Source organism: Lepus europaeus, chromosome 2, assembly GCF_033115175.1.
Source record: "Lepus europaeus isolate LE1 chromosome 2, mLepTim1.pri, whole genome shotgun sequence".
Classification (NCBI taxonomy): domain Eukaryota; kingdom Metazoa; phylum Chordata; class Mammalia; order Lagomorpha; family Leporidae; genus Lepus; species Lepus europaeus.
The window spans coordinates 13,782,441-13,809,508 of record NC_084828.1 but is presented as its reverse complement, the minus strand read 5'-3'; the positions used below and the strand labels follow the sequence as shown (position 1 = coordinate 13,809,508).

Genomic DNA, 27,068 nt, shown 5'->3' with positions numbered 1-27,068 from the left:
GGACTTAGCAGCCTCCTCTGGAGCCCCCGTGCTTCCCAACGCCCCATCCCTCTGCAGGCCATTGCCACAGAGGAAAAGGAATTGTATCTATGTCTTCTAGCCAGAACCTCCGCTCTTTCGATTCCTTTGCTGATGCAAGTAAGGGCGATGACCTGCTTCCTGCTGGCACTGAGGATTATATACGTAAAAAGAATTCCAAAGAGAAACGGCAAGAGGGCCCTTACTACTGTCCAAGGGATTGCTGATGACTATGATAAAAAGAAACTGGTGAGGGTGTTTAAGAAGAAATTTGCCTGCAGTGGGCCTGTGATTGCTCCTTCAGAATATGGAGAAGTCATTCAGCTACAGGGTCACCCGAAACTGCAGCAAGAACAGATGCCAGTTCCTGATAGAGCCCAGAACTGGCTATGGACAACCAGCTGAAGGTTCGTGGGTTTTAAGTACCTGTGACTCTCAGAAGCTTAAGTGAGGATTCCTTGCAATGACCTGAGTAGAACTACCCTTCCATCCCTTGTCACAAGTTTAGAAACCTCACACCTTGTATAATGTAATCATTTGAGGTCTGCTTTTAACTTGGACTAGTGGAACTCCTTCTTGCAACAAACTGAAAAGAACCATGCCAAAAAAAAAAAAAAAAAATACTGTATTCCCCAGTTAATACCCTGCTGAAGTTCACTCCTCATGCACTTAAAGCATCATCTAGCCATCTTTACATCACAGTCCCAAAACTTGCTCCATTACTATTTGAATCACAAGAAAATATTTCAATACTGAATATGAAAATTTGTAGGGCTTGGGGAAAACACATGTATTCAAGGGCTTTTTGTGCAATTGGGCTTTTTGGGTCTCTGGATCAAAAGACGAGAGTATTTTACATGGGTTCTGCCTGCCTGCTCCTACTCAGACGTTGGTCACTGTAATATCACTAATATATACAACAGAATGAGTAATTCTTGGGGCAATTTTGAAGACATTACATAGCCATTCTTTCAGTTCATTCACTCAATATTTAACAAATGGTTGGGTAAACAAGAGGCAACGGAGAGAAGGAGGGGAAAGAGAGTTAAGCTTAGTAGAAAAAAAGGATGGTAGGATAGTTAGATGGAAGGTTTGGATTCAGACAAACAATTCACACACACACACACCAGAAACATGCACCCAGCACATGGCAGAGTTTACCTGCGCTTGCCAAAGCTCGAACCTGCAGAGCTTCGGTGGGAATCATGTGTCGAAATCGGAAGGGGTCCCACTCCTCATAAATGGAAAGCCTGTGAGATCCTACCTGTAGAAGAGAAGGAGCCAGCTGTTTAAGAACAATCCGGTCACTCAATACCACTTTCTACATTTTCAATGCCGCAGTAAGCCCAGTGCATACCCAAAGGTTCTTCACCTTCAATGCACCTTTTTGTCCATCTTGCATAGCCTGAGAGTATGCAAATAAGGCTGCTAAGCAAATACAGGTAAGAGGGGGAGACATGAGAAAGAGGAGGAAAACAAGAACAGGGCAACAGACCAAAGAAAGAATACCCTTAAGAAAGTTCTTTCGGGCCATGGTAAGACTTAATACTTGTTCACGTTCATGCCCTAAATATGAGAGTGCCTGAGAGAAGGCAGGACATGTATCTCTTCAAAAGTCCTTAGGGACTCACAAAAGAAAACACACAAAGGCTCGTTCCAACAATGGGCACAGCTACAACTGAGAAGCAGATAAAAGAGCAATACTTTAGAGCTATGGGATAACAGAAGACTTCTTACCAGCTTCTTCTTCTGTTTGGAACCATCTTTATACACAAGGACCACAGCTGTTTTGAAGACTGGAAACAATAGGATAAAGACAGTCATGGCATGAAATGCATGGGTTCTCCCCTTCATTATGTTATTGTGTGATAACAAAACCTAAAGCAATGAAGAGGACCACGACAGCTCAGGAAGTGATCCCTACCCGCCCCCCTCCGTTCATCCATTGCAATGTTGCAATTCAGGAAGCCACTGAGAGGAAACCTTGCAGGTTCAAAATAAAGACAGAAAGACTACATAGATGGAAAGAATCTCTCTCCTCTGAAATTTGAGTAAAATATAGCATTTTAGGTATGATTTCATCTCAAAATAAAACTTCAACTGATGTATCTTCCATACTAATCCCATAACTGGAGGAATAATAAAAATGTCTTTAAGAATAACAGCACAAGTGCTGAGTGACTTATATTTATAAAAAACAAGCTCATACAGATATAGATACACACACAGAATCCACAATTCAGGAAATATAATTTATCTTTTTGATCTAAAGAAATGAAAACTGTTTTATGAAACAGAGTACAATGCATTCCTTCTGAACAGACTGAATCATAGTAAGCTCTTCAGGAGTAAAACATACGTCACGTCATTCTTACATTCTTTCGGGGGTGGAGAGATACAGCGGAGTTATGCATAATCGCCCAGAGAATTCTGTAAGCAATGCCAAGCATGTTTAACACACAGCCATTTTGACTGCTCCTAGAGAGGGAAGAGGAGTTGGCATCCAGAAGAAAGGGAAGGGGGACTCGAGCCCATCCTTGCTTCTCTGTGTCAGGGTCTCTGCCTTGGCAGGGGTGGGGAACATCCGGCCCACTGGCCAGAAGGCCTGGGAAACCACCTGGTCTGGCCCTGCCAAGGAAACCGCAGGCAGGATTAAAACTTCAGTAGTTCTACAGCAGGTTAATTTTTAAGTTGATAATTGTGTATGGCCTGTGAACGATGTTATAAATATCTGAATGGCCCCATTCAGAAAAAGGTGCCCCATTTCTGGATGTTTTCGTTTTCCTGAATTCCCAGGTGGAAATTTATCTCTGGTGTGATGGTTCTAAAGGTGGGTTCTCAGGAGGTGATCAGGTTTGAGGGTTCTCCCCTCATGAGTGGGATTAGCACCCTCACAGAAGAGGCCCTGCTCCCTTCACACCTGAGATGAAGCTATAAGGCTCCATCTATGACAAAGCAGAACTGTGGGCTTCCCAGCCTTCACAATGGTTGCAACCAGCTTCCATTATTTGTGAGACACTCAGTTTATAGCTGGCCAAACACCCTATGGCAGTCTCCATGTCCCTTCGTATTTTGAGCCCGAGGAATGGCCACATCATGTAGCCATCGGAAGAGACGCGAGCTAGCATATTTGGGGCCCTTCACAGAATCACAAAGGGAACAAACATTCAGAGAATTCTTGGGGATGGGCCAAGAATTGGAGACCAGCCCCAAGTATCTGGTTCATTTTTCATGCCATTTAGGAAAGTTTTATAGGGTTGTTCCGATCTTCACTGCAGGGACATAAGCTTTGAGGTGCAGCCAGCTGGGTCTGGACTGCCCTGAGCCCTTCATCCCTCATAGCATCTGACCCCTCGGGAGCCTGGAGGTCAGACCAGGAGCTCTCCTTCCAGAGGCTCACACAGGCCTGAGGAGGCCACACCAGGTCTGGACAGGGGCTGAGCAACGGCAACCTGAGGAGCTCCTCCATCCACCACGAAGTATCCAGAAACTAGAGGCCACACAGTGAGAGGTCTTGCCAGGAGAGGGGACCCAGTGACCCCAATTTCAGAGGCCCCAACACTGGGGACCTCCTCCAATGGCATGCCTGCCAGTCTGCCTTCATCCTGGATCACAGGGGAGGACCAGAGAGCGACTCTCAGCATGGTACAAAGACCTGAGCTATAAACATCTCCATCTCGCCTTAAATTGACCCTGGGGTGCTACCCAATCTGTAGACATAGCCTTGATTCCCCAACACTCCTGCCAGCCTCCTCGTCAGCCTAAAGTATCCTCTCTATGGCAGAAACCTGGACAAGCCATTGTGGTTTATCCTTTTCTCTCTCTTTTTTTTAAGTTATGATCATCAACATTCAGTGCACACTGGCCGCTCTGTGAGTAAAACCTCAAGGTGCTGGGTTGGCAGCAAGTCAACTTCAGTTTCAGAAGAAAACTGCAGTTTCCCGAGATTAGAGGTTTAAATCAAAACAAAGAGACAACAGTGTTTTATCCTGACACCTGCTTGATCGATGGCAATTAACCTACCCTCCTCACAGCAACACTCTTATTTCAAAACATGTCTCAAGGCTCTGCCAGCTCTGCTTTGCTATTCGAAATCACACCCAAACTGCTGAACCTATCACCTTTAATGGCCTTATTTAAGATTTTCTATGAATAAGCTCATTATGAGGGCTACAGTCAACTGTTGTTCATAATCCCGAGTTCAACCTTCCCCTCTCTCTTTACTGTAACTGGAGAGGATCCAAGCCTGCCTCTGATCACCAAGACCTGCAGTTTCTAGCTAGGTAACTGTGGCCCCTACAGAGTTTGCTGTCACCTGGGTGTGCAGGTCTGGGGGACACAGTACCCATTTATAGTCTGGACAAGTGTCAGGCCCACTTTCCGGGGAGTCAGCCAAACTTACCTACCCTTGTGAACTACCCACAAGGCAGGGAAAGAGGGACATGGAGTCCACACAACCAAAAACCTCAGAACTGTTGTTCTTCTGAAATATTTCTACCACAGGTTGGCAAATTCAGCACCAAGGGCCGAATTGAGGCCTGCCTGCCACCTATTAACACAGCCACCTCATTTGTCTACTTATTTACATCTGCTTTGGCTATAGTGGCCTCCTGGTCTGTAGCCCTTGGAAAAAAGTTTTGTCAACCATTCCTATTCCCCTTATGAGTTATTTTCTTACTCTAAACTCTGTTTATTTCTAACTGCAGGCAATCTATAAACTTCAGGGGACATGTTATGAAAAAATCCAAACGTTGAACTCTGATATTGCTGGGATGCAGCCCAACATGGGAAACAGGTATGTGAAGTGGGCCTAGTACTTTGGCAAGGTGCATTCCGTAAATGACCCACCAGGAAGCATCAGCTAAATCCCAGACTTCTCAAGAAGAAATCACAACGTGAGAAGCACCAGTAGTGATGTTGTAAAGAAAGCAAATGCTGCCTGCAAAGCACCCACCTCATCCAACATCCCCAACTTGTTAAAAGGCACAGGACTCCTCTGTCTTCCCTGTACATGTACACGCTCCTTTGGCATTTTTAAAAATAGTTATTTTATTTTGTAATTTATTTTTATTTACTTGGAAGGCAGAGAGAGAGAGAGAGAGAGAGAGAGAGAGAGATCTTTCATTTCCTGATTCACTCCTCAAATGGCTTTAACAGTGAGGGCTAAGCAAAGTCAAAGCCAGAAGCCTGGAATTTAGTCTGGGTCTCCCACATGGGTGGCAAGGACACAAGCATTTGAATCATCATCTGCTGCCTTTCAAGGGTGCACACTAGCAGGAAGCCGGGATCAGAAGCAGAGCCAGAACACTAGTAACCAAGCACTCTGATATGGGATGCAGATGTCCCCAGCAGTGTCAACCACTGCGCCAGACACCGGTCCCTCCTCTGTAATTTTCGATGAAATGGCATCAAAAGCCCCTGTGGCTTTTTGGAATTTTAGGAATATCACCGAGTTTTGATCGAAAACAAAGTGATCTAAGTAGGAAGTCCAATAAATCTGTGTATTGAACATTGGCTTTAATATCATCAGCATGTTCCATTTGGGAAAACTTTGTTCAGATCATGGAGGGAGAAAATTAAGAATTCAGTTAAAGGTGCCGTAAGCAATCTCCCTCCCCCACGTCCAGAAAAATGATGTGAAGTAAGAGAATGGTAAACAGCAAAATTCCTTTATGTGGTTGCCCTACCCATGAATCTCCTAGGGGAATGGTAAGAAAAAAAGCAACAAAAAACAAATGATTATTCTATGCTCAGGAACAAAGCTGCAGTACACCACATGAGCATTGGCACTGCAATCGCAGGCATATTTCCTGAACTGTGCACAATTCCCAGGAAATGAATGTGTGGTTTTGCTCTCACAAAATGCATCTTAGAAAATAATCACACGAGATCTCTAACTGCAGCCACTGCACCCATCAGAACCAGTTTATCAAAACACACACCATTCACAAACTTCTCTGCTTTCACCAGGATCAATCCCAGTGTGACCAACTGGTAGCTCACCACTCACTGGTACAGGCACCCAGAGCCACGGCAAGAGCAGAGCTAAGGGGGCCAGTACTATGGCGTGGTGGGCTAAGCCTCTGCTTGCAGCACTGGCATCCCATACGGGTGCCGGTTTGTATCCCAGCTGCTCCACTTTAGATCCAGCTCTCTGCTATGGCCTGGGAAAGAAGTAGAAGATGGCTCAAGTGCTTGGGCCTCTGCATCCACATTGGAGACCCAGACAGAAGCAGCTCCTGGCTTTGGATCAGCTAGCTCGGGCTGTGGCAGCCATTTGGGGAGTGAACCAGTGGATGGAAGACCTTTATCTCTGTTTCTCCCTCTCTCCGTCTCTAACTCTGCCTCTCAAATAAATAAATAAAATATTTAAAAAAGAAGAGCTGAGTGAGAACTGGCATCCTATGTCCTGGCAGCACAGACAGCAGCAAGTCTGGGACAGGAGATTTGGGGTCTCAGAAACAGAGATGGTTTTGTCTTGATTTTTCATCTAAATTTTGCTTGGTTCACTATTAACCCCACTATTTTTGAAAGATACTCAGAACAGCATCCAGAGAGAGAGAGAGAGAGAGCAGAAAAGTTCTTGTCCATTACTTTACAAATTATGTTTATCCCTTGAAAAGACTTGAGAGATGCCACATCCACTCACTAATGCAACTGTTAAGGTTTAATGCACTATTTGTGACATATGGTGGCTACAGCAGCAAGATCAATTCAGGTAACTGTAACTAGCTTTATTAAAATAAATCAGATCTGAGAAATGTTCTTTTGAAAAATGAGTCATTTTTTCCTCCTCTTCAAAGCACTCTCTGCTACATACCAAAGGCTGCCAATTCTGGCTCCTTTTTCCACTTCCCCAGGGAGGCCGGTGGGTTCAGCCAGATCACAGTGGTGTGTAAAAGCAGGTCCCCCATGCTCAGATCTGCAACCTGAAAAGAGAGATGTGGCACAACTTACTGGGCCATGTGATCCATCCTCGGGTTCTTGTGACTTTACTTCATGGAACTACTGTTCTAAAAATATTCACTCCAGTATGTGAGGTAAGGCTTACATTAAGTAGCCTGATTTAGCCATTTCACAGTGTATATACACATCCCAACATCATGTTGTATACCATAAATACAGATGTCTTCAACTTAACAATGGTTACACCGCTGACTTTTTTCAAATTTATCATGAATTTAGCAGGGTATTAAATGACTTTTAAGCTTATGTTATTTTTGACTTATGATGATGGGGCTATCAGGGTGTAATCTCATTTTAAGTTGAAGAATGTCTGGTATACTTGTTACTTTTCAATTTAAATGACATAATTAAAAAGAAAAAAAGGACAGAAAACAAGAGATCCCAATTTTAAAAGACTAATATTTGTCAGTGTCTTAATAAAAAAAAATCACTTCCATTTGAAACAACAGTCTTAAGATATTATAAAATCTAGTTAACTTCTCTAATGGCAAATAAGAGCCTCATTATGTCTCAGAAATGTTTGAGCTAGAAACAATGTGATGAATTTTTAACGAAAAAAATCCTTTCATTCGCTGGCGCTGCAGCTCACTTGGCTAATCCTCTGCCTGTGGCACTGGCACCCCGGATTCTAGTCCCGGTTGGGGCACCAGATTCTGTCCCGGTTGCTCCTCTTCCAGTCCAGCTCTCTGCTGTGGCCCGGGAAGGCAGTGGAGGATGGCCCAGGTCCTTGGGCCCTGCACCCATATGGGACACCAGGAGGAAGCATCTGGCTCCTGGCTTGGATCAGTGCAGCACGCCAGCCGTAGCGGCCATTTTGGGGGTGAACCCAGAGCCACGGCAAGAGCTGAGCTAAGGGGGCCAGCACTATGGCCCCTAAGAAAAAGGAAGACTTTTCTCTCTGTCTCTCTCTCTCACTGTCTAACTCTGCCTGTCAAAAAAAAAAAAAAAATCTTTTCATATGAAATTTCCGAATTGAAAAATCAGTCTTCTGAAGTAAGAAATACTCAGGATATAAACTCTACTGTAATTTCAAGAAGATGGCAAGAAGGTAAAAATCAGGGCTCTGAAATCCACAGGCAGTAAATCTGTCAAAGTCAATCTACACATGTGGAGACTTCTCATGTCCACATACAGACAATGTTCCAAGGAATTACTACAGGGCATCAGCAACAAAGATCACCCCAGAAAACTATGGACATTTCCATGGATGAGTTTGATTTTCTGGAAAGCAAGGGAATCAAATTATTATTTTTTTCTTTCAATTCACATCAAAGATGATTTGATTTCACTTTAGTTGAGGACAAGGGAAGCTGAATGAAGAATGGATGATCCCTCCATGGGCATGTGTAGTGTATCACACTTGTATGGAAGAACACATGATCTTTAAAAAAAAGGCCGGGGGTGGGGTATAACTTGTGCATGCACCCAGTTGTCTGCCTCCATCCTCGTGGCGGTTCCAATACACTGCTGTAGGAGGTGGCACAGACCCAACTATTTCCCCAAGAGTCATTCCCCTAGGGCTTCACTCTTCTGCAAGCAAGGCCACTACATCTTTTCCAGTTTGAAGACCATTCTCCTCAATGGAGAAAAATGATCAAATGGGACTTGAGTCATTCTCCTCTGAGTAATCAATTTCCTTTGAGTAAGTAATCAGTTCCCACCGGGGCCAATTTCCTGCTTGCTCATCTTATTCTGCTCAAAGATAATCTTTTGTGGCTCTCTTTGGTATTTTTTTCCAAGCTTTAATTTTCTGGGCTTTCAATCTCCTGATGGCAATATAAAATGTTCCTACTCTTCAATACTGTACCCAGTCAAGTGCCCCTCTTTCCATCTTTTGTACATTTCTTTTCACAATCACAGCTCACAAGGAACTACAGCACTTTATCTCTTGGTCCCTCACTGGGATGATTTATTACTTGGTTCTTAGAATTTCATCTTAAAGAACCTCCTGTCTCCTAAGTCGCATTCCCTTTTATAGCCTCTGATTCTTTATCATACTCAAGTTTTCCTAAATTCTTTGCAAACCATGATCTACATCACCTCTCTGACTTTACCATCATGGCCACTTGCTCCTAAGGCTATCAAAATACAGAAATTGATTTGACACTTAATGAATTATAACAAAATATAATGAAAGTGCTTCTACTTTTGTCAAATTAAATAAACTAAAATTGGGAGTATGTGGAGGATATCTTGTGATCATAAATGTTTTTTGTATTATTGATTAGCCATCACTAAATGAAGCCAAGAATTATCTAATGATAGGAATTAGGCAAATCATTGTTCAGACATACAATGAGATTACATAATCATTTAAAATGAAAAAAATCTGTGTTCAATATTTTTAAAAGTACAAATTTACTTTCCAGATAACTATTTAAACATTTATATAATAATTTTAACTAAAAATAAACATCAAAAATTTAAGAATATCTTGAGATTGGGTGGTTTTCTTCTGGTCTTAATAAGCATAATTGTGTCATATTATAAATGTTTTACAAGAAGTGAGAACTACATTCTAAGCAACTCTATTTGTCCATCTTTCCTACAAGCTGATAGGTTAAATTATCCATCAGGTCTAATGAATTTTGTCCAGCTATGAAAAAGCCAGTTTGTCACCATTTACAATCCAGCTCAATACTTCTTTACTCCACCGATAAATGTGCAATTTTTCCACACACCACTTATAACACCTGCCTGCGTTCCTTCTAGTCCTGTGAGGAAAATAAACTCATTATCATGTGTTCATTTTATATCTCTGTAGCATGACTTCACTTTTTTCTGAAACTGTCTTTTTTAACAGTCTGAAATTTGTTTCACCGAGGACATGAACAAGAACCCAGAAAATGACCCTTCTATCTCTGAATATACGCTCTCTTCTCTAGTCTAGACTAAACAGCCAGGTTGGCCTTGCCCCCTCTGCCTTCAGGCCTCCTCCTAATCACAGCCCATGTGCTATTCTTCAGGCTCCCTCCCAGCTTTGCACTGTCTGCCTTTAAGGTGGGAAGCAATGCAGAGTACAACATTCTAAGAGGATGTGGGTACAGAAACACTAATGCTCACTGCTGTATGCCACAGGCCTCTGATTTGTCTCGTTAGCATTCTCATTTACATAAGCTCTTTTCTGCAACATGGGTATACTTTTTAGCTCACTCTAAGCCCTTCTCAGCCTACCAGTTCCTGTCCCTGTTTCTTCTTGGTAAGCTTCTTTTAGGTAGACTTAAGCAAACAAACAAAAATCCAAGTCCACTGAAATTTGCATTCGTTTCACAAATACTTACTGAGCACCTATAATGTGCCAGACATCATTCTAATTTCTGGGAATGTAGCCTTGGCTTATAAAGAAATAACCTTACAAGTAGAATGGAGTGTCACCAAAGATCCCAAGACAGAGGCTGGCATCAGATACACATTTCTTGCATTAAAAAATAAAGAAGAAAATTCACATGGTCGCTTTGATTAAGGGCAAAACTTTCCACAATGGAAACACTATCATCATAACTATTCCACTCACAAATAACACCTTAAAAATAATAATAAAAACAATCAAGGCCAACCCCAGCTTTCCTGGCAGGTATCCATACCTCCTTCTTCTCCCCAGTCTGTTCAGCGATCAGCTGGTCGAACACAGCCCCAAACTCTTCGTGGATTTTCTGCATTTCGTTGATGTGGCTGGCAACCTTGTTCATGGTCTTGATGGCCACTGGAGGAGCACAGGAGAAATGCAGGGGCTATTGAGAGGTGCTCGGGGAGACGGGGCACGAGTGAGGCTGGGGGGTCAGGGGCCGGGCTCACCGTCCAGGTGGTAGTGCTCCTCACTCTCAGCGTCGGTCAGCGCAAACAGCTCCTTGAGCAGAAGTGGGTACTTGAGGATCCTCTGGATGGGTTTGATGAGGTAAGACTCCAGTGTGGACGAGTGCTGCTGCCTGGGGTTCTGGGCATCCAGGAATGCCTTGAAAGCCGTGTCAGTCTTGGCTGGAAGTTTAAATACAGGCTGTCAGGGTGGAACGCCCAGCGACTCCCACCTCGCCATCTCACCCAACGTGCCTTTTTAGAGGACTGGGCAGAGAGAATGAGGGTAGGGATGCTCAGAGAGACAACAGAAAGGGACTGGCAGTCAGATTATTTGTTTAGGGGTTGGGGTGGTGAGTTAAAGGATAACCGAGTTTGTAACTCCTGCACAGCTGCGTTTTCAGGAGCTGCTGTTTGTGCTCCTTGTAATAAGCATAGCTTTTTAATTGTGATGTTTTCACATCTGAGGGGGATGGCCCTCCTAGACAGAGAGAAGGACTTGCCTGGCAAGGGTCAATTCAGAGTCCTCACCTTTGGCCCCCTTCTCCAAGAGGATCTTCTTGTCCAGGCAACCATCCCTCTTTCCTCACCACCCTAGGGCCAGGTATCACACAAGGCACCTGCTATAGCTCAGAGCCTGCTGAAATTGTTCAGTGCAGCCAAGGTTTGCCCAGTCTCACACCTTCCTGCCCTCAGAAGCCACAAGGGAGCCTCCTTTCCCCCAGCTCCTCTGCCTCCTGCCCAATGCTGGTGCTTACCCACTGGGCACTGTGCACCACACAGTGCTCCTCCTCTGGACAACTGTAGGGACAAGGCACCAACCACCCCTGAGCAGGAGGCCTAAGACCTACGTTTTAAACACCCCACAGCCTGGTTTCCCTATCCTGCAAGCATTTCAATGCTGAGAAAATGGCAGGAAAGCAGTGCAGCTCTGGCTGAAGGGAGTGAGGCTAGATCCCCCACAGGATCTGCTCCAGGTTAACACGGTTCTGCTGCCATCAGTTCAGGCAGCTCCTCGCTCAGCAGCCTCACTTTCGCCTGTGTCCCAGTTAGACTGATAGCAGCCCTGGGGAGTTTTGGGGGCCCAGACAAGCAGAGAGTGTGCCTGGGCATACTTGGGAAGACAAATGCCTCCCAGGTGCAAAGGAATAGTGGGGGAGGGAAAAAGACTATCAGAGGTGGGGACAATATTTCTAAGTGTGCACATATGGGAGAAGTGTTGTGACACAATAGTAAGCCACCACTTGTGACACCTGTATCTCATATCAGAGTGCCTGGGACCCAACCTTGTCTCTACTTCCAATACAGTTTTCCACTAATGCATCTGGGAGGATGGTCCAAGTGCCTGGGTTCCTGCTACCCACTTGGAGACCTGGATGGAATCCCTGGCTCCTGGCTTCAGCCTGACAAAGTCCTAGTTGCTATGGGCATTTGGAGAGTAAATCAGATGATGTAAGGTCTCTGACTGTGTCTGTCTCTTTCAAATAAATTTTTAAAAATTCAAAAGAATTATAGAATATGCTGCATTGTTTTGAAACTATTCTGTATATCCTCTTAGGACATTTGGTAATTATGAGAATGTGGGTCATACCTAGTGTTTTAAGGGTTATTTTTGAAAGATATTATAATATTTTTCAGGTGCAAAAAATAATGTTTTTGAATTAGGAAAAATCCATGGAGGCAGAATTTAATCTAATTGAGTGATTAAAAATAACACTAATTGCTGTACAGACCATAATGGATATGTTATTGCACTGCAGAGCAAAGTGCTTTTAAAATAGTTACTTTAACAATCTGATGACAATTAGCATTCAATCCAGTCTTGAGACACACACACACACATACAAAACTACAGGACCAATGGAGCATGAGTGAAAACACAGCGCAGGTCAGACAGCAAGACACAGATTCACTAAGCCCCTTTTAATGAGGGGGCTACACTGGAATGCTAGGACAAGGGTGATCACCACCATGAAAGCGGATGTGGTCTGGGGCAGGCTCTGCTGTTCTCCAGAGTCCTGTGTGGCACTAATGATTCCTGAAGTATGTTTTAAATTAAGCCAAGCAGTTCTAGTTTGCAGCACACATACACACAGCACATGTCAATGACTGGTATATCCAGGGACGTGCTCAGCAGCTGTTTCCTTAGCAGCCACAGTGCAGTGTTAAGGAACAGTGGGCTAACTTCCAGAGATTCTTTGAAATTGAAATTCCTATTGGCTCAACTATTTACCAAGGAGATGTTCCATTAATCTCCCTCTTTCTCTCTCAGGGAGATGGGCTGGGGAAATATCATTCATCATATTAATCAAGAGTCCATACATAGAATGAATTATATTGACTTGTGTAAACCTGTTGACATATCAGAAGTGAGATTTTTGAAAACAGACACATAATCACTACACGTTCCTGGAGTTGTGTGTGATGTTTTGGTATAGGTATACAGTGTGTGATCAAATCATGGTCGCCTGTACATCTGTCACTTCAAACATGCATCATTTCTTTGAGTTGGGAACATTCCAAATCCTCCCTTTTAGCTACTGTGAAACATCCAATATTAGAAACTACAGTCACCCTACTGTGCTATAGACCTTGGGAGCCTTCCCCCTGTCTAGCTGTAATTTTGTCCCTGTTAACCGTCCTCCGTTAATCACGACTCTGCTCTCCTTCTGGGAGATTAACTTTTCACCTAAAACTGAACCCACATGCTGCACTGTGCAAATACAGCTACCTTCCGGAGCCTCTCGGAATGCCCCATCATCTTCTCAGAATGCTTAGGAGGAGTCGCTTGTGGATACAACAGTGCTACTTTGTCCTGTACAAACATTTGCCACTGGAGCAGTTTTCATTAATAACTAAAACAAATTCAGTTGCGACGTTGGCAGTTGTGATTACACACCCAGGAGAAAAATGACAAGACAGAGGAACACAGCAGGCATTTGGCACATTGGGGTACCTACAGCCCACATCAGAGTGCCTGGGTTCGAGTCTTGGCTCAGCTTCCAATTCGTTTCCTGCTAATGAGAACCCTGGGAGGTAGCAGGTGATGATGGTTCAAGAACTTGATTCCCTGTCACCCACATGGGGGACCTAGATGGAGTTCCATGTTCCTGGATTTGGCCTGGCCCAGTCCTGGCTGTTGCAGTCATTTAGGAAGTAAATCAGAAAAAGGAAGCTCTCTTTCTGTTTGTTTGTGTCTTTCTTTCCCGCACCCCTATCCCTTTCTAAGATTTATTTATTTATTTGAAAGTCAGAGAGAGAGAGAGACACACACATCTTCTATCCAAACAGCCACAATGGAAGTCAGGAACCTGGAATTCAATCTAGGTCTCCCACATGGGTGGCAGGGGCCCAAGTACTTGGCGCATCTTCTGCTGCTTTCCCAGGCACATCTGCAGGGAGCTGGATCAGAAGCAGAACAGCTGGAAATTGACCTGGCATTTGTAGGGGATGCCAGCATCAAAGGTAGTGACCTAACCTGCTGTGCCACAATGCTGCCCCCCCCGCCCCACCTTTCAAATAGATTTTTTAAGAAATGTGATAGAAAGGTGAAATCTGACAAAATGGTTGTGATGTATAGTAGGATATTATATTAACACATTAGAGAAGAAGCGGGGGATTTATAAACCCATGTAACCACAAAATGATCCCGATTCCAGCCCACAGTAGCTGGGTCCAAGCTTTCATTCTAAAGAAGCTGATGAGTTATTAATTCCCAGGATGGCAACGCATTTCATTTCTCAGTAGCACATTTGCGGCTTGTGAGAACATCTATCTGGAAGATCTACAACTCTTGGATTTCTAAGAGCCCCCAACAGCAGCCACACAATGTGAACTGACAACAGATGATCCACTTGCCCCCAACCCTCAGAGGCCTTACCTTTCACCAAGACTTTGGGGACTTTTGTGTGGCTGGCGCAGAAGGCACTGTAGAGCTTGAAGCGGTCAGCATAATACAGAAAGGATCCCCCCAGGGAGAACAGCACTTTCTGGATTGAACGAGAAAAAGCTCAGTTGGTTCATTTGCTTCCTCATCTAGAAATAGCCACGGGATATAACAGGGGAGTTCGATCCACCTGACCTTCCCCCGCAAATCTGCCATCACCCACGCCTGCCAGAGTCTGTTTCTGCTTGCCAGTGCCCTGACAGTGACTATTAGCAAGTATATGGGCAGACAAATGGGCATAATCAATGTGTCTTGGCGCCTCCGTGCTCGTAGCCCAGGTGCTTCTGGTCTTCCTTGTCTATGTCTGGGATGTCTGAATGTTAATGTGAAAATATGAAGGCACTTCAAAAAGCTCATGGAAAGAGAGAAATAAAAATGTTTATTTTTGGTGAATAAACATTTTTGAGATCTATGTCTAATTTTTTCATCATACACATTTTCCATGAGCCTCTTGAAGAGCCTTTGTATACATGGATTTCAAGGTTTCTGTTTTTTTTTTTTTTTAATTATCTTTTATTCTATTTTTTCATGAACTTTTTGAAATAGCCTCATATTTGGGGCAGGGGGGAAGCCAAATCTCCTAAATGATCTCCTTAGCTCTCGTTGGGAGATAAAAGTGTTAAACCACATAGGAAATGCTTACCACCCGAAAATAGAAACCACATTCCCTGACCACTACTACCACTCTCTCCAAAATCACTCTCTCTTCTAGCAGGAGCAGATAAGAACACAAGACACATTCAAGAAAAAAAACATGTCCAACCATGGAAATCTCCTTTATCTCAGCCTGAACCACCTGTCTCAAGGGGATCAAAATGTGGGGAGACCATCCCTAATAGGATGGTCCCTAATAGGATTCATTCTAATCCCAAACACCTTATATAAATATGTACATGATACAGGCCTCAGAAAAATACCTTCTGTAAATTCCACATTGACCTAATCCTGTTTGGACAGAGGCTTGGCTCATTTAGGCTTAGACTTACAACTTAGACTCCAAACAAAGAAATTACGTTTTGGATTTGGGTGAAAAACGGTATTCCCCAAAGTGTATTTACCTAATGCACAAGGCAGAAAATTCCGACAGTCTGTCTACTGACCAAAAAAAGGTTTACCTTAAACCTCTCATGAGTGGTCATTAGAGGCCAAGTTCTCTTTCTATACATTCTATTTTTCCTTCTCTACTTTTCAAGGACCACCCTCTGCCCCCACCACGCATCTGGAATAACAAATGTTAGCAAGAATTACCGTGAGGTAGCATTATCCTTTGAGCTGCATGAAAGAATTAAACCAAAAAAGTTGTGGGAGAAAATGCTCGAAAATGTAGCCCCTCCCTTAAAGCATACTAAAGCAATTCATTTGTTTGACTTAATGTGTACTGAACACTAGGGGCAGGCTTTTGGCCTACCAGTTAAGATGCTGGATAAGACAACTGTGTCCCCATCTCAGAGATCCTGGATTCAATTTGCAGCTCCGACTCTAGCTCCTCCTGACTCCAGCTTCCTGCTAATGTAGACCCCGGGAAGCAGTGGTGATGGCTCAAGTAATTGGGTCCCTGCCACCGACATGCGAGGTCTGGATTGTGTTCCTGGCTTTGGCCTTGGCCCAGTCCCCAACCACTGCAGTTGTTTGGGAAGTGAACAAGCATATGACGGGAGCTCTGTCTGTCTCCTAATCTCTGCCTCTCAAATAAATAAAATGTCTAGAAAACATATATTTACTAAGCACTTGCCACACAGTAACCACAGATAAAATGTTATGGGATTCGTTTATCCTTTTGGCCTTAAAAGTTGATCTCAGGTACATAGTGTGCACAAATGGGACAAGTTTATTCTTGAAGACTGCATGGTCCCATCGCTTCTTCTCTGTGGGACTTCAGACACCCCTCACTGCCAAGTGCAGATTCTATCAAAACTTATTTGAACATATTTATAGTAACAGAGACCAGAGCACGGCTGCCTATGGGTGGAAAGCAGTAAGAGGCTGGAGGGAGATGTCACAAAGAGGAGAAAAAGACCTTTTTAAGGATTTATTTTATTTATTTGAAAGTCAGAATTACAGAAAGAGAGGGAGAGAGAGGGGCAAAGAGAGAGAGAAAGAGAAAGAGAGAGAATCTTCCATCTGTTGGTTCACTCCTTAAATGGCCGCAATGGAAGGGGCTGGGCCAGGCCAAAGCCAGGAGCCAGGAGCTTCCTCTGGGTTTCCACATGGGTGCAGGGGCCCAAGCACTTGGGTCATCTTCTGCTGATTTTCCCAGGCACATTAACAGGGAGCTGGACTGGAAGCAAAGCAGCCAGGATACAAATCGGTGCCCATATTGGATGCCGGCATCACAGGCAGTGGCTTAACCAGCTGTGCTACAGTGCCAATGCCGAGAAAAAGACTTTCAAGGTCATGATTATGTTCATTGTCCTGACTGTGATGGTGGTTTCAGAAGAGTGAGTGTGTGTGTGTGTGTGTGTTGGGGGGGGGGGAGGACTCATTTGTATACTTCAAGTATGTGTGGTGTACTGTATGGCAAGTATACCTAAATTAATCTGTTTTAAAAAGTACCCAAGAGGCCAGCGCCGCGGCTCACTAGGCTAATCCTCCGCCTTGCGGCGCCGGCACACCGAGTTCTAGTCCCGGTCGGGGCACCAATCCTGTCCCGGTTGCCCCTCTTCCAGGCCAGCTCTCTGCTGTGGCTAGGGAGTGCAGTGGAGGATGGCCCAAGTCCTTGGGCCCTGCACCCCATGGGAGACCAGGAGAAGCACCTGGCTTCTGCCATCGGAACAGCGCGGTGCACCGGCCGCAGCGCGCTACCGCGGCGGCCATTGGAGGGTGAACCAACGGCAAAAGGAAGACCTTTCTCTCTGTCTCTCTCTCTCTCACTGTCCACTCTGCCTGTCAAAAATAAAAAAATAAATAAATAAAATAAAAAGAAAAAAAAAAGTACCCAAGAAACAAAAATTCATTAAGATGCAGGTTAAAACTCCAGCATCCCATATCTGAGTATCTGGATTCCAGTGACAGCTCTGGCCCCAATTCCAGCTTCTTGCCAATGCACATCTTGGAAGGCAGCAGGTGTGGCTCAAGTAGTTGAGTCTCTGCCACCCACAAGAGTGACCTGGATTGAGTTCCTAGCATTTGGGGAGTGAATTGGCAGATGGGAACTCGGTCTGTCTCTAATAAATAAATAAATAAAAATAATCTCTTAAGAAATTAAAAAGTATGGGGCTGATGTTGAGGCACAGCAAGTTAAGCCATTGCCTATGATGCCAGCATCCCATATCCAAGCACCAGTTCAAGACCTGGCTGCTCTGCTTCCAAATCCAGTTCCCAGCTAAAGTACCAGGGAAAGAAGATGGCTGGAGTACTTGGGCCCTGCCACCCACACGGGAGAGAGCCAGATAGAGTTCCTGGTTCCTGGCTTCAGCCTGGCCCAGCCCCAGCCACTGCAAGCCCATCTGGGGAGTGAACCAGTAGATGGAAGAGTGCTTTCTCTCTCTGCCTCTCCCTCTCTATGTAACTCTGCCTTTCCAATAAATACATAAATAAATAAATCTTTATTTAAAAAAATTTAAAAGTAGCCGAGGGTGGCATCCACGCCAACAGCCACATTAATAAGTTCTGTGGACTGGAGGTGCAGCACAGGAAATTTGTGCAATCACGGACGCCAGCCAGGGAAGAGGAAACGCGCTCTAAGCATCCTTACTAAGGCACTAGTCATCAATCCTCATTAGGGCTGCAAGGACATTGTGTGCTGGAAGACTGTCTTCTTCCTGGATAATGGCGACAAGCATTTCCATTCAAGAAAGGTTCCGGGAACAAGATGAATTAATTTGCTTACTAGGAGACCCAGGGTGCTATTCTAATTTGCTAATGGCTAGTGTATTAGAGGCACCTCATAAACAAAAGGACAAGGTTGATAGATCTTCCAAAGCAGAAGCAGCAGATGCAGCAGTTTAATTCAAGCCAATGGCACTGGGTTTCCCTTAGCATGACAGTAAGACACACACGCCTCTGTCCTCAGATTCCCTTCAGGAACTACCCCCAGCCCCCACCCCCTGGGTAGTCCAAACACCACGGGCACAAGAGCTGCCCAAAGAACACCCTGCAGTATTCTCTCAGAGGACAGAACCTGACCCATAGGAAAACCTTCCCCGTGACACTGGGGACAGCTGTGCACCATCTGCGGATGACACTCACCTTAAACTGGTCGACTTTCTCAAGCTTCTCCAAATCGGGGACCAGTCTCACGCCATCTTCTAGCGTTTTAAGGAATTCTACTTGAAACTCTACCATTTCAGTTAAATTTCCAAAAAGTACATCCAGCTGCAACATGAGAAAGAAGTGAACCCACTCCATACTTTATAAATGTTCAGAAACTTTACTTGTGTCTATTGCACAGTTTTTCTATCGGTACTGATCAATCATTAGGGTAATGATCCTTCTACCAGAGGGTGGGACAACTCCTTGCTATCGTAGTACACAGAAAATCTTGGCAGACAGGGATTCGACCCTCTGATTGCAATTAAACAGCTTCAGCCTTATGTGTTCTCCCCATTCCTTCCTCTGTACCAAGTCAAACCTGACAAAGTTAAGAGAAAGTTCATACCTCATCTTGGGTGAGGAAAGTTTCCTTTTGAAGAGGTTTCAGGTATCTCTCCATGAGACAGTTTAAGTCCTAGGGGTTGAAAGGACACCTCATTAGCACATCTAAAAGTCTATCAAGACTCTAAATGAGAAAACACAGATTACAGACCGCATGCTAGCATTGGTGGCTTTAGGTCACTAAGGTCCACCTCAGGCTTTGAGCCCTGTCAGGACCACGGCAGGCTGCATTCTGGAAGCAGGCACTGATAACATGAAAGGGAAGAGTTGCTGTGTTCCAATAAAACTTTATCTAAAAAACACAGGCCATGGGCTGAAACTGGCCTGAAGGCCATAATTTACTGATCCCTGATTTAAAGTCTGAAGGAGATAATTAAAAACAGCACACTGCTTCCGCACAGGAATGTAACTCTCGAATCAGAACAAGCAGTGATGCAAAGAAACCAGACCTGGCGTCCTTCTGCCTACAGTTAGATTAGATTACAAACTGATTATCTTCACATTGTTCAAAACTAATTCCAGTTTTAATATTAGCTCAACAACAAATTCAGAACATCAGTAGAATCACTCAATTCACCATAATCACCCTTCCCAATCAATGAATTGCTACATATATAAAATTTTTGTAATTATGGAGGCACCCAATGTTGGAGCCCCTATGAGTGAATTAAAATTGTCTTGATACGCTTCCTTTAAACTCAAAAGATCTTCACCTTCCAAATGAAAGCCAAGTTCCAGACAAGAACGTAAGGTACTTCCCATTCCCATGATTTGTTTTGTTCTTGGGGGAAAAAAAACAGCACACATGGCCTCTGTGCTTGTGGATCCCACAGTCTTGGATTCAACCAACCATGAATCAAAGGTATTTGGGAAAAAATGTGCTTGTACTGAACTCACCCAGACTTTAGTCATTATTTCGTGACTACCACAGTATCGACAACTATCCGCATGGCATGTACACTGCATTAGGAATTGCAAGGAATCTAAAAATGATTTGAAGCATACAAGAGGAAGTGTGTGGACTATACACAAACATTATGCCATTTTATCTAAGGCACTTGCACATCCATAGATTTTGGTAGCTGCAGGGTCCCTGTAGCCAATTTGTCTCCATGCATGGATACTGAGGGAAAAGATGTCCAGACAGACACACCAACTTCAGTTTCAAAAAGAGGTGCAAAGGGGGATGGGGAGGGCAGGACGTACCTTCACGTAGGTGCGCTCCGTCTCCAGGAGCTCGCAGATCACCTTGCGCAGCTTATCCGCGTCTGACAGCTGTCTCATGGTTGCCATCTGAGGCCCTGAGCAGTCCTGAGGAGACGGGCTGGAGTCAGAGGGGTTCATCTCGTGCAAACTGCGGCAGAACGCGGCCACCTGTTCTGTACTCTTCAGAGCACAGATGGGAAGGCAAGGTAGATGCCGTCAGACCCGCGTTAGGGAGACCCACCTGGCCCCTGTCCCTCCTAAAGGTGTTGGATTCCACCTCATGTTCCCCCCAAACTGCTGCAAAATCATGAGAATGCGCTGAGTGCTCCAAACAGGGAAAACAAGCACTAGCAGAGACTGAGTACCTGCTGCTGGCCAGGCACTGGTTTGATGCATAATCCTCCCATAGGGTAAGAGAGATCTATAATCACACCCATTTAACAGCCAGCACAGCAGAGGCTCCATGAAGTAAATGACTCATCCAATACAACGCCGCTTCTAAGTGATGGAGCAGTCTGCTTCTAATGCCTGTGCTCTAAATTAATCTGCTAGAAGCTAATAAATCAGAAGTTAATTGCATTGTACCCAAAGTGCAAGGCTAATTAATGATGAGACTTCCGGTTAGTCCATTATCTACTTACTGGGCAATGTGGGAAGACAATTTTACAAGGTAACAGTCTTCCTCTAGCTGTTAACAACTGACACCAGGACAACTTTCTCAAAATAGACAGATGCCCATGCCTGGTCTTTAAAAAAGTTTCCATCTCTGCAGCTTCTCAGAAAAGATACCACTCCTTGCAAACACCAGCCCTGAAAGAGGCCTCCCTGGGAGACCCAGCCCCACCTGCTCGCTGTCAAAGAGGATTCAGGTGAAGACTCTAAAGGTTGCCCAAGATTTGGTACTCATCAAAAGTTTCAGATTCTAGGAATACAAAGTTCCAATTTTCTAAGTTGCGCAAAAACAGTTCTCCAAAGCACAGGCCATTGTAAACCCTATGAGATCAGTAGTTCCCCACTTTGGCTATGCACTGCAATCACCCAGGAAGTTTTCAAAGCTCCCAATGCCCAGTGCACGCCCCAGATCCGCGTAATCAGAACTTCTGAGGTGGGTTAAGCAGGTGTCAGTGGTTTCTAAAAGCTCCTACAAAGTTGCCTCAGAGGCTACTTTGCAGCCCCATATCTAGTTTCTTATTAAACATTTGCTCAAATGTCCTGCTCTAAAAATGTCTGATGGATAACGCTTTGAAGGCAAAAGCTGCCTTCTTGTACTTCTCCGTTTCTACAGTCTAATTCAACCCTAGGCACAAAGTACGTGTTTTAATAAATACTGATGCAACAAACGGGAAGAATTATGGGGTTGGTGTTGTTGCACAGTGGGTTAAGCTGCCACTTATGATGGCGACACCCCACATAAGTGTCTGTCTGAGTCCTGGCTGCTCCACTTCTGATCCAGCTCCTTGCTAATGTGCCTGGGAAAGCAGCAGAAGATGGCTCACATATTTGGGTTCCTGACACCCAAGTGGGAGACCTAGCTGGAGTTCCTGGCTCCTGGCTATGGTGTAGCCCAGCCCTAACAACTGCAGCCATTTGGAGAGTGACTCAGTGGATGGAAGATCTCTCTGTCCCTCTCTGTTGCTCCCTCTCTGTCTCTGTAACCCTGACTTTCAAATAAATAAATCTTAAAAAAAAAATAAAAGAAGAAAAAAGAAAAAACAGAATTACTTCCTCTATCTCCCACCTACCCAGGAAGAATATGATAACATTGTCCCAAAACAACAGTCAGTGCCCAAGCTAAAAATCAAGGCTGGTATTTGTGCAGGGCAGGAAAGCTAAAACCAAGTCTGTAGGGCAAATTTTTTTAAAAAGATTTATTTGAAATGCAGAGCTACAGAGAGGCGGAGGCGGGGGGGGGGGGGAGAGAAAGAGAGAGAGAGAGAAAGAGAGAGATCTTCCATCTGCTGGCCCACTCCCCAAATGGTCACAACGGAGCTGGGCTGATCTGGAGCCAGGAGCCAGGAGCTTCCTCCGGGTCTCAGGCAGCTAACATTAACAAGCCTTTTCCCCATGAGGCTACCCAAGAGGGAAGGAAGCCTGGAATAAAGACAGCACAGGACAAGGGAAAGCAGAACCTAACAAGGATGCATGGGCAGCAGTGTCAGGAAAGCAGAGTGGAACCAGCATCCAAATCCATGTAATTCCTACTCTCGTTGTCTTACAATTATGACAGTTTATTTGCTGCTGGCACTAAACCTACTCTCACTTGCCAGAAGTACTGGTCACCTGTCAATGGCACTATGGAACTGTGTGTTTCACATAGTGAATATCCCCACAAAGAATTTTCCCCTAAGTAACTGACTTAGAAAAAGAAATCACCAAATTGGCTGAATGATATCTCAACAAGGCTGTTAAAATAGAATGACTATGTGTTCTTAATCAAAGTTTGTTTCAGTAGAAATAGTTTATCTATTTTAGTTATGTTATGATTTTATTAATTCAGCATCATCATTAAATACATAAATAGGTGTTCATCTTAAAAATTAAAATTAAAATCATTATAACAAGAATGTTCATGTAACTTTAGGATGATCCAATGATGAGAAAGAAAAAACAAAAACAAAAATCCCATGGACAGAGGCTGTTAACAGCTAACAGTGAACTGTCACTCCTCTTCCCCCCATCGTATCCCACTCTCTCTTTCGTGCTTTGATTTGGTACCCAGCAAAGGAATCTAACACATCTATAATGGGCGGCTTTGCTTCCACAGTGCCCCAACTGCACAGACAGCCGCCTGCACAAACTAATAGCAAAACTGCTCATTATGCTAGACCCAGACTCCATAGCAGTCCCACTAGAGGCACAGGATAGTTTCCTGAAATTTTCATCATGTATACAAACTGCCCATGTGGAATCAGCATCCTTATGTATTACACCACGCACATCCCAAATATGGGCTTCTGACTCATAAGAAAAGCAAGAAATTCAAAAGGACACTTCCCGTTGGGCCTCTAATTCAGGCCACACTGACATCTTGGTAAAATAATAAAAGGTATGAGATGGACTTTTCCAGCTTTGCACTCCCTCTGTGCCACCACACATACTTTGAAATCCTACATTTAAGAGTGTGAATACGGTTCCTGACTTTTCCTGTGTGAAGTTGACACCACCTCTCAGGTGTGGTCTCCTTCCTTTAGGGGAGTGGATGTGGGCTGAGGCTCTAGAGCTTAAACCCAGTTTTCTCCCACATCAACCTCATTTCCAATCATCTGGGTTACCCATTCACCATTCGTCTGCCACATACACCCGTGAGTCAAATCTTGGATAGTTTTTTTCACAGTATACATTTGCTAGGAACTTTCTGAAGACTTCCTGTATACAAGGATTTCAAATTTTTGCACCAAAATAAACTTACAATTTCCACATTCCATGACTGTTTTGAGTCACTTTCCTAAAGTACTTCCCCTTTTACCTATGGTCCCCCAAATATTAACATTTCTCTTTACTCTTGAGAGAAAAACAGAAGTGGAGGTAGGGGAGAGGCCGACTACATTCACATAACTTTCATTAGGGTATACTGGTATAACTATTCTATTGTCTTAATTGTTGTTAATCTCTTACTGCATCTAACTTATAAATTAAACTTTGTTTTTCCAAACACAGTATGGCCATGTGCCAAATGACAACATGTAGGTCAATGACAGGCTGTACTCATCACAGTGGTCCCACAAGACTTAGTGTCGTCATAGCCATCTCACTCCCATCACGGATGCACAACAGGAAATTGGCTGATGGCACAGCTTTCAGAATACATCCCCATTATTATGCAACACATGACTGTACACATGGTGTTTGGTACCACCCAGGGTTTCAGGTATCCATTGGGGGGAGGGACGGCTTGGGAAATCCCTCAAAGATAAAGGGGAGCAACTGTACCCTAAGCATCCTAGGATGTATTTAAAAGTTCCCTTTTATCCTCTTCAGAGAATTCAGAGCTTTAGGCTTCTTTCCTTGTCGGACACTCCTAAGCCTAGAACAAACTTCACAGGGCAGGGGACAAAGCCATTTGTCCACTGGCAACCCTGTGCCTGGATTCAAAGTACAAACTCTTAGGTGTACCCTAAGAAACTGGGTCTAAGTGGACTTAATCTCAATTGCTAAGTACATGTTATTTGAATAAAAACATGTTACAGAAGTACATGTTCTAAAGCATACAAATATCCAAGAATGTTATTGATGAGACTCTTCAATTGTTTTCTTGGAAACAATAAGCTTAAAAGGATGTCCTCAGGTTTGAGAATATTGTTTTAACACACTATCACCCCAAAATATCTGCTGAATGAAGAAAGAGATGCAAGTCTTCTTTAAAATACCTCAAAGTTAGAGATTTTGCATGTGAGAGGGGGTCTTCCAAAAATTTAGGGAAAATATGTATTAAGAAAAACCTAGGGGGGCCGGCGCTGTGGCTCACTTGGTTAATCCTCCGGCGGCAGTGCCAGCATCCCATGTGGGTGCCGGGTTCTAGTCCCGGTTGCTCCTCTTCCAGTCCAGCTCTCTGCTGTGGCCCGGGAGGACAGTGGAGGATGGCCCAAGTGCTTGGGTCCCTGCACCCGCATGGGAGACCAGGAAGAAGCACCTGGCTCCTGGCTTCAGATCAGCGCAGCTCCGGCCGTTGTGGCCAATTGGGGAGTGAACCAACAGTAGGAAGACCTTTCTCTCTGTCTCTCTCTCTCACTGTCTATAACTCTACATGTCAAATAAAAAAATAAATAAATAAAATTAAAAAAAAAAAGAAAAACCTAGGGATTTCAGAACTTTTTGCACTAAAATACACTTATCTTTTAACTTCATTCTCCCACCAACTTTTTGAAGCAGCCTCCTGTAATTGATCAGCTGTTAACTTCCCTCCCCTTTTCACTGTGGGTGAAGGTCTGCACGTGGAAATCCACCAAGACCTTCTCTAGGTGGCTTGAACTTGATGTAAAACATGGACGAGGTCAGGGCTGTGCTGTGCCCAGCTCGGTCACTGACTGTCCAGCAGCAATCTAGCCATTCACACACACCGAACACAGGGGCCCAGGAAGACAGTCTCAAGTGGATGATCCCATCAGGCTCCCATTAGCCAAGCCTCCTGGATCTAGGGCCAATGAGTAGAGATTTCTGCATGGGGAAGATAGCTTGGATTTCTCCACAGGAAAGACACAGACGGCTCTCCCCTTGAGAACTGTAATCAGTCACCCTGGAAACCGAGAAGCACTCATAGGCACTGGAGAGTTTAAAATTGTTACAGGGTGGTGGGGCTGTGCCACTGTCAGGACTAAGAATTACCCACCCAACACACAGAGAACAGAGGATGAGGCAAGAGGAAGTGGGCCACTGTACTTAGGCCAGCCTGGAGTGTGATGTTTAGAATATCGCTTTCCTCCTGTGGAAGATGAAAAGGAAGGACAAAGAGAGGGGGGTGGACTTTGAAGTTGACACTATCAACTGGAGCCACCCAGCTGTTTAAGCTCTTCCTGTTATGTAACCACAAAAGGCAATGTCTACCTTTAGAAGAGTTCAGAATTCTAGAACTGCTCTTTGCATCTGCCTGATTTAACACATCCTACAGATTTCAAAGGGGAAACAGTGGCCTAAAATCTTACAGTCTTTATACGAGGTTTTTTTTGGGGGGACCAAACAGCAAAGCAATGTACTCTGTAATGTCAGAGCCCAGGAATCCCAAGAACTTTCCGCCAACATTTTTAGTTTCTTCTGGAACAAACGGTGAAGAAGAAATATCCAAGAACAATGAAGACTTATTTGGGTAAAACAGACACCCTCAGTGTCAAAGTTTAAGTTTTATGACAGGACACAAACTCCAATGGTCGACTCTGATATCAATCAAAAACTACTGGATGATTAAAAAATTTGATTTTAAAGTCATTTCTTGCTATTAACCAACTACATCTGCTCCGTAGGGAGTTAATATTTGTTTTAGGAACTGTCATGCTCAAGTAAGTCCATTGCCATTAAATGGTTAACACATCCCTGGGCCAACACTTCCACGAGTATACCCATCTCCTTATCCAGAAAGCAGAAATAGCATAAAAAACACCGGAAGCTTTATGGAGGGAGGCAAGGTGAGCATCCTCCTTCAGAAATGCCTGCTGAACACTCAGACTACCCAGGCAGAGGTGAGACAGGGAGGCACTGGCCAGGCAGGTAACGCAAAAACACACTTACAATGTCCATAGTCAAAAGAAACAAAATATTTCAGGGATAGGAAAAAAAAGATGCAAAGAGAAATTTCTGCTATTTAAGTATGAAAGAATAGACAAATATAAAGATTTAAGGCAAATCCAACTCCACACCAACTACTGACCCCCATTCTGTAAAAAAGGTTACTGCATATACACGTGCGCACACACACACACACACATTTCACTAAAAAGGGGTCTACAGAGCAAAGGGATAAAATCTGGGGCAATGCGACAGAGATAATCACCATCATCTGGGCTGAAAAACAGCCCAGCTGGACAGTGGTGACACAGGCTAGGCCAGCGAGACAAAT

At 44.2% G+C, this 27,068-nt stretch overlaps 1 protein-coding gene and 1 pseudogene across 5 annotated transcripts in view; one reads left to right on the top strand and one right to left on the bottom strand.

Moving 5' to 3' along the window:
* Positions 1-27,068, bottom strand: part of TIAM1 (TIAM Rac1 associated GEF 1) — a 454,781-nt gene that overhangs the window by 13,193 nt on the left and 414,520 nt on the right. For all 5 annotated transcript variants that reach the window (XM_062206186.1, XM_062206194.1, XM_062206213.1 and 2 more), the window contains 9 exons: positions 20,522-20,701; positions 19,320-19,388; positions 18,911-19,036; positions 14,657-14,765; positions 10,780-10,959; positions 10,569-10,687; positions 6,839-6,947; positions 1,756-1,814; positions 1,180-1,282 (listed from right to left, as the gene is read on the bottom strand). In XM_062206186.1, coding sequence (XP_062062170.1) covers positions 1,180-1,282; positions 1,756-1,814; positions 6,839-6,947; positions 10,569-10,687; positions 10,780-10,959; positions 14,657-14,765; positions 18,911-19,036; positions 19,320-19,388; positions 20,522-20,701 — 1,054 coding nt within the window. The remainder of the gene's footprint in view (positions 1-1,179; positions 1,283-1,755; positions 1,815-6,838; positions 6,948-10,568; positions 10,688-10,779; positions 10,960-14,656; positions 14,766-18,910; positions 19,037-19,319; positions 19,389-20,521; positions 20,702-27,068) is intronic.
* Positions 90-440, top strand: LOC133747203 (eukaryotic translation initiation factor 1-like; annotated as a pseudogene).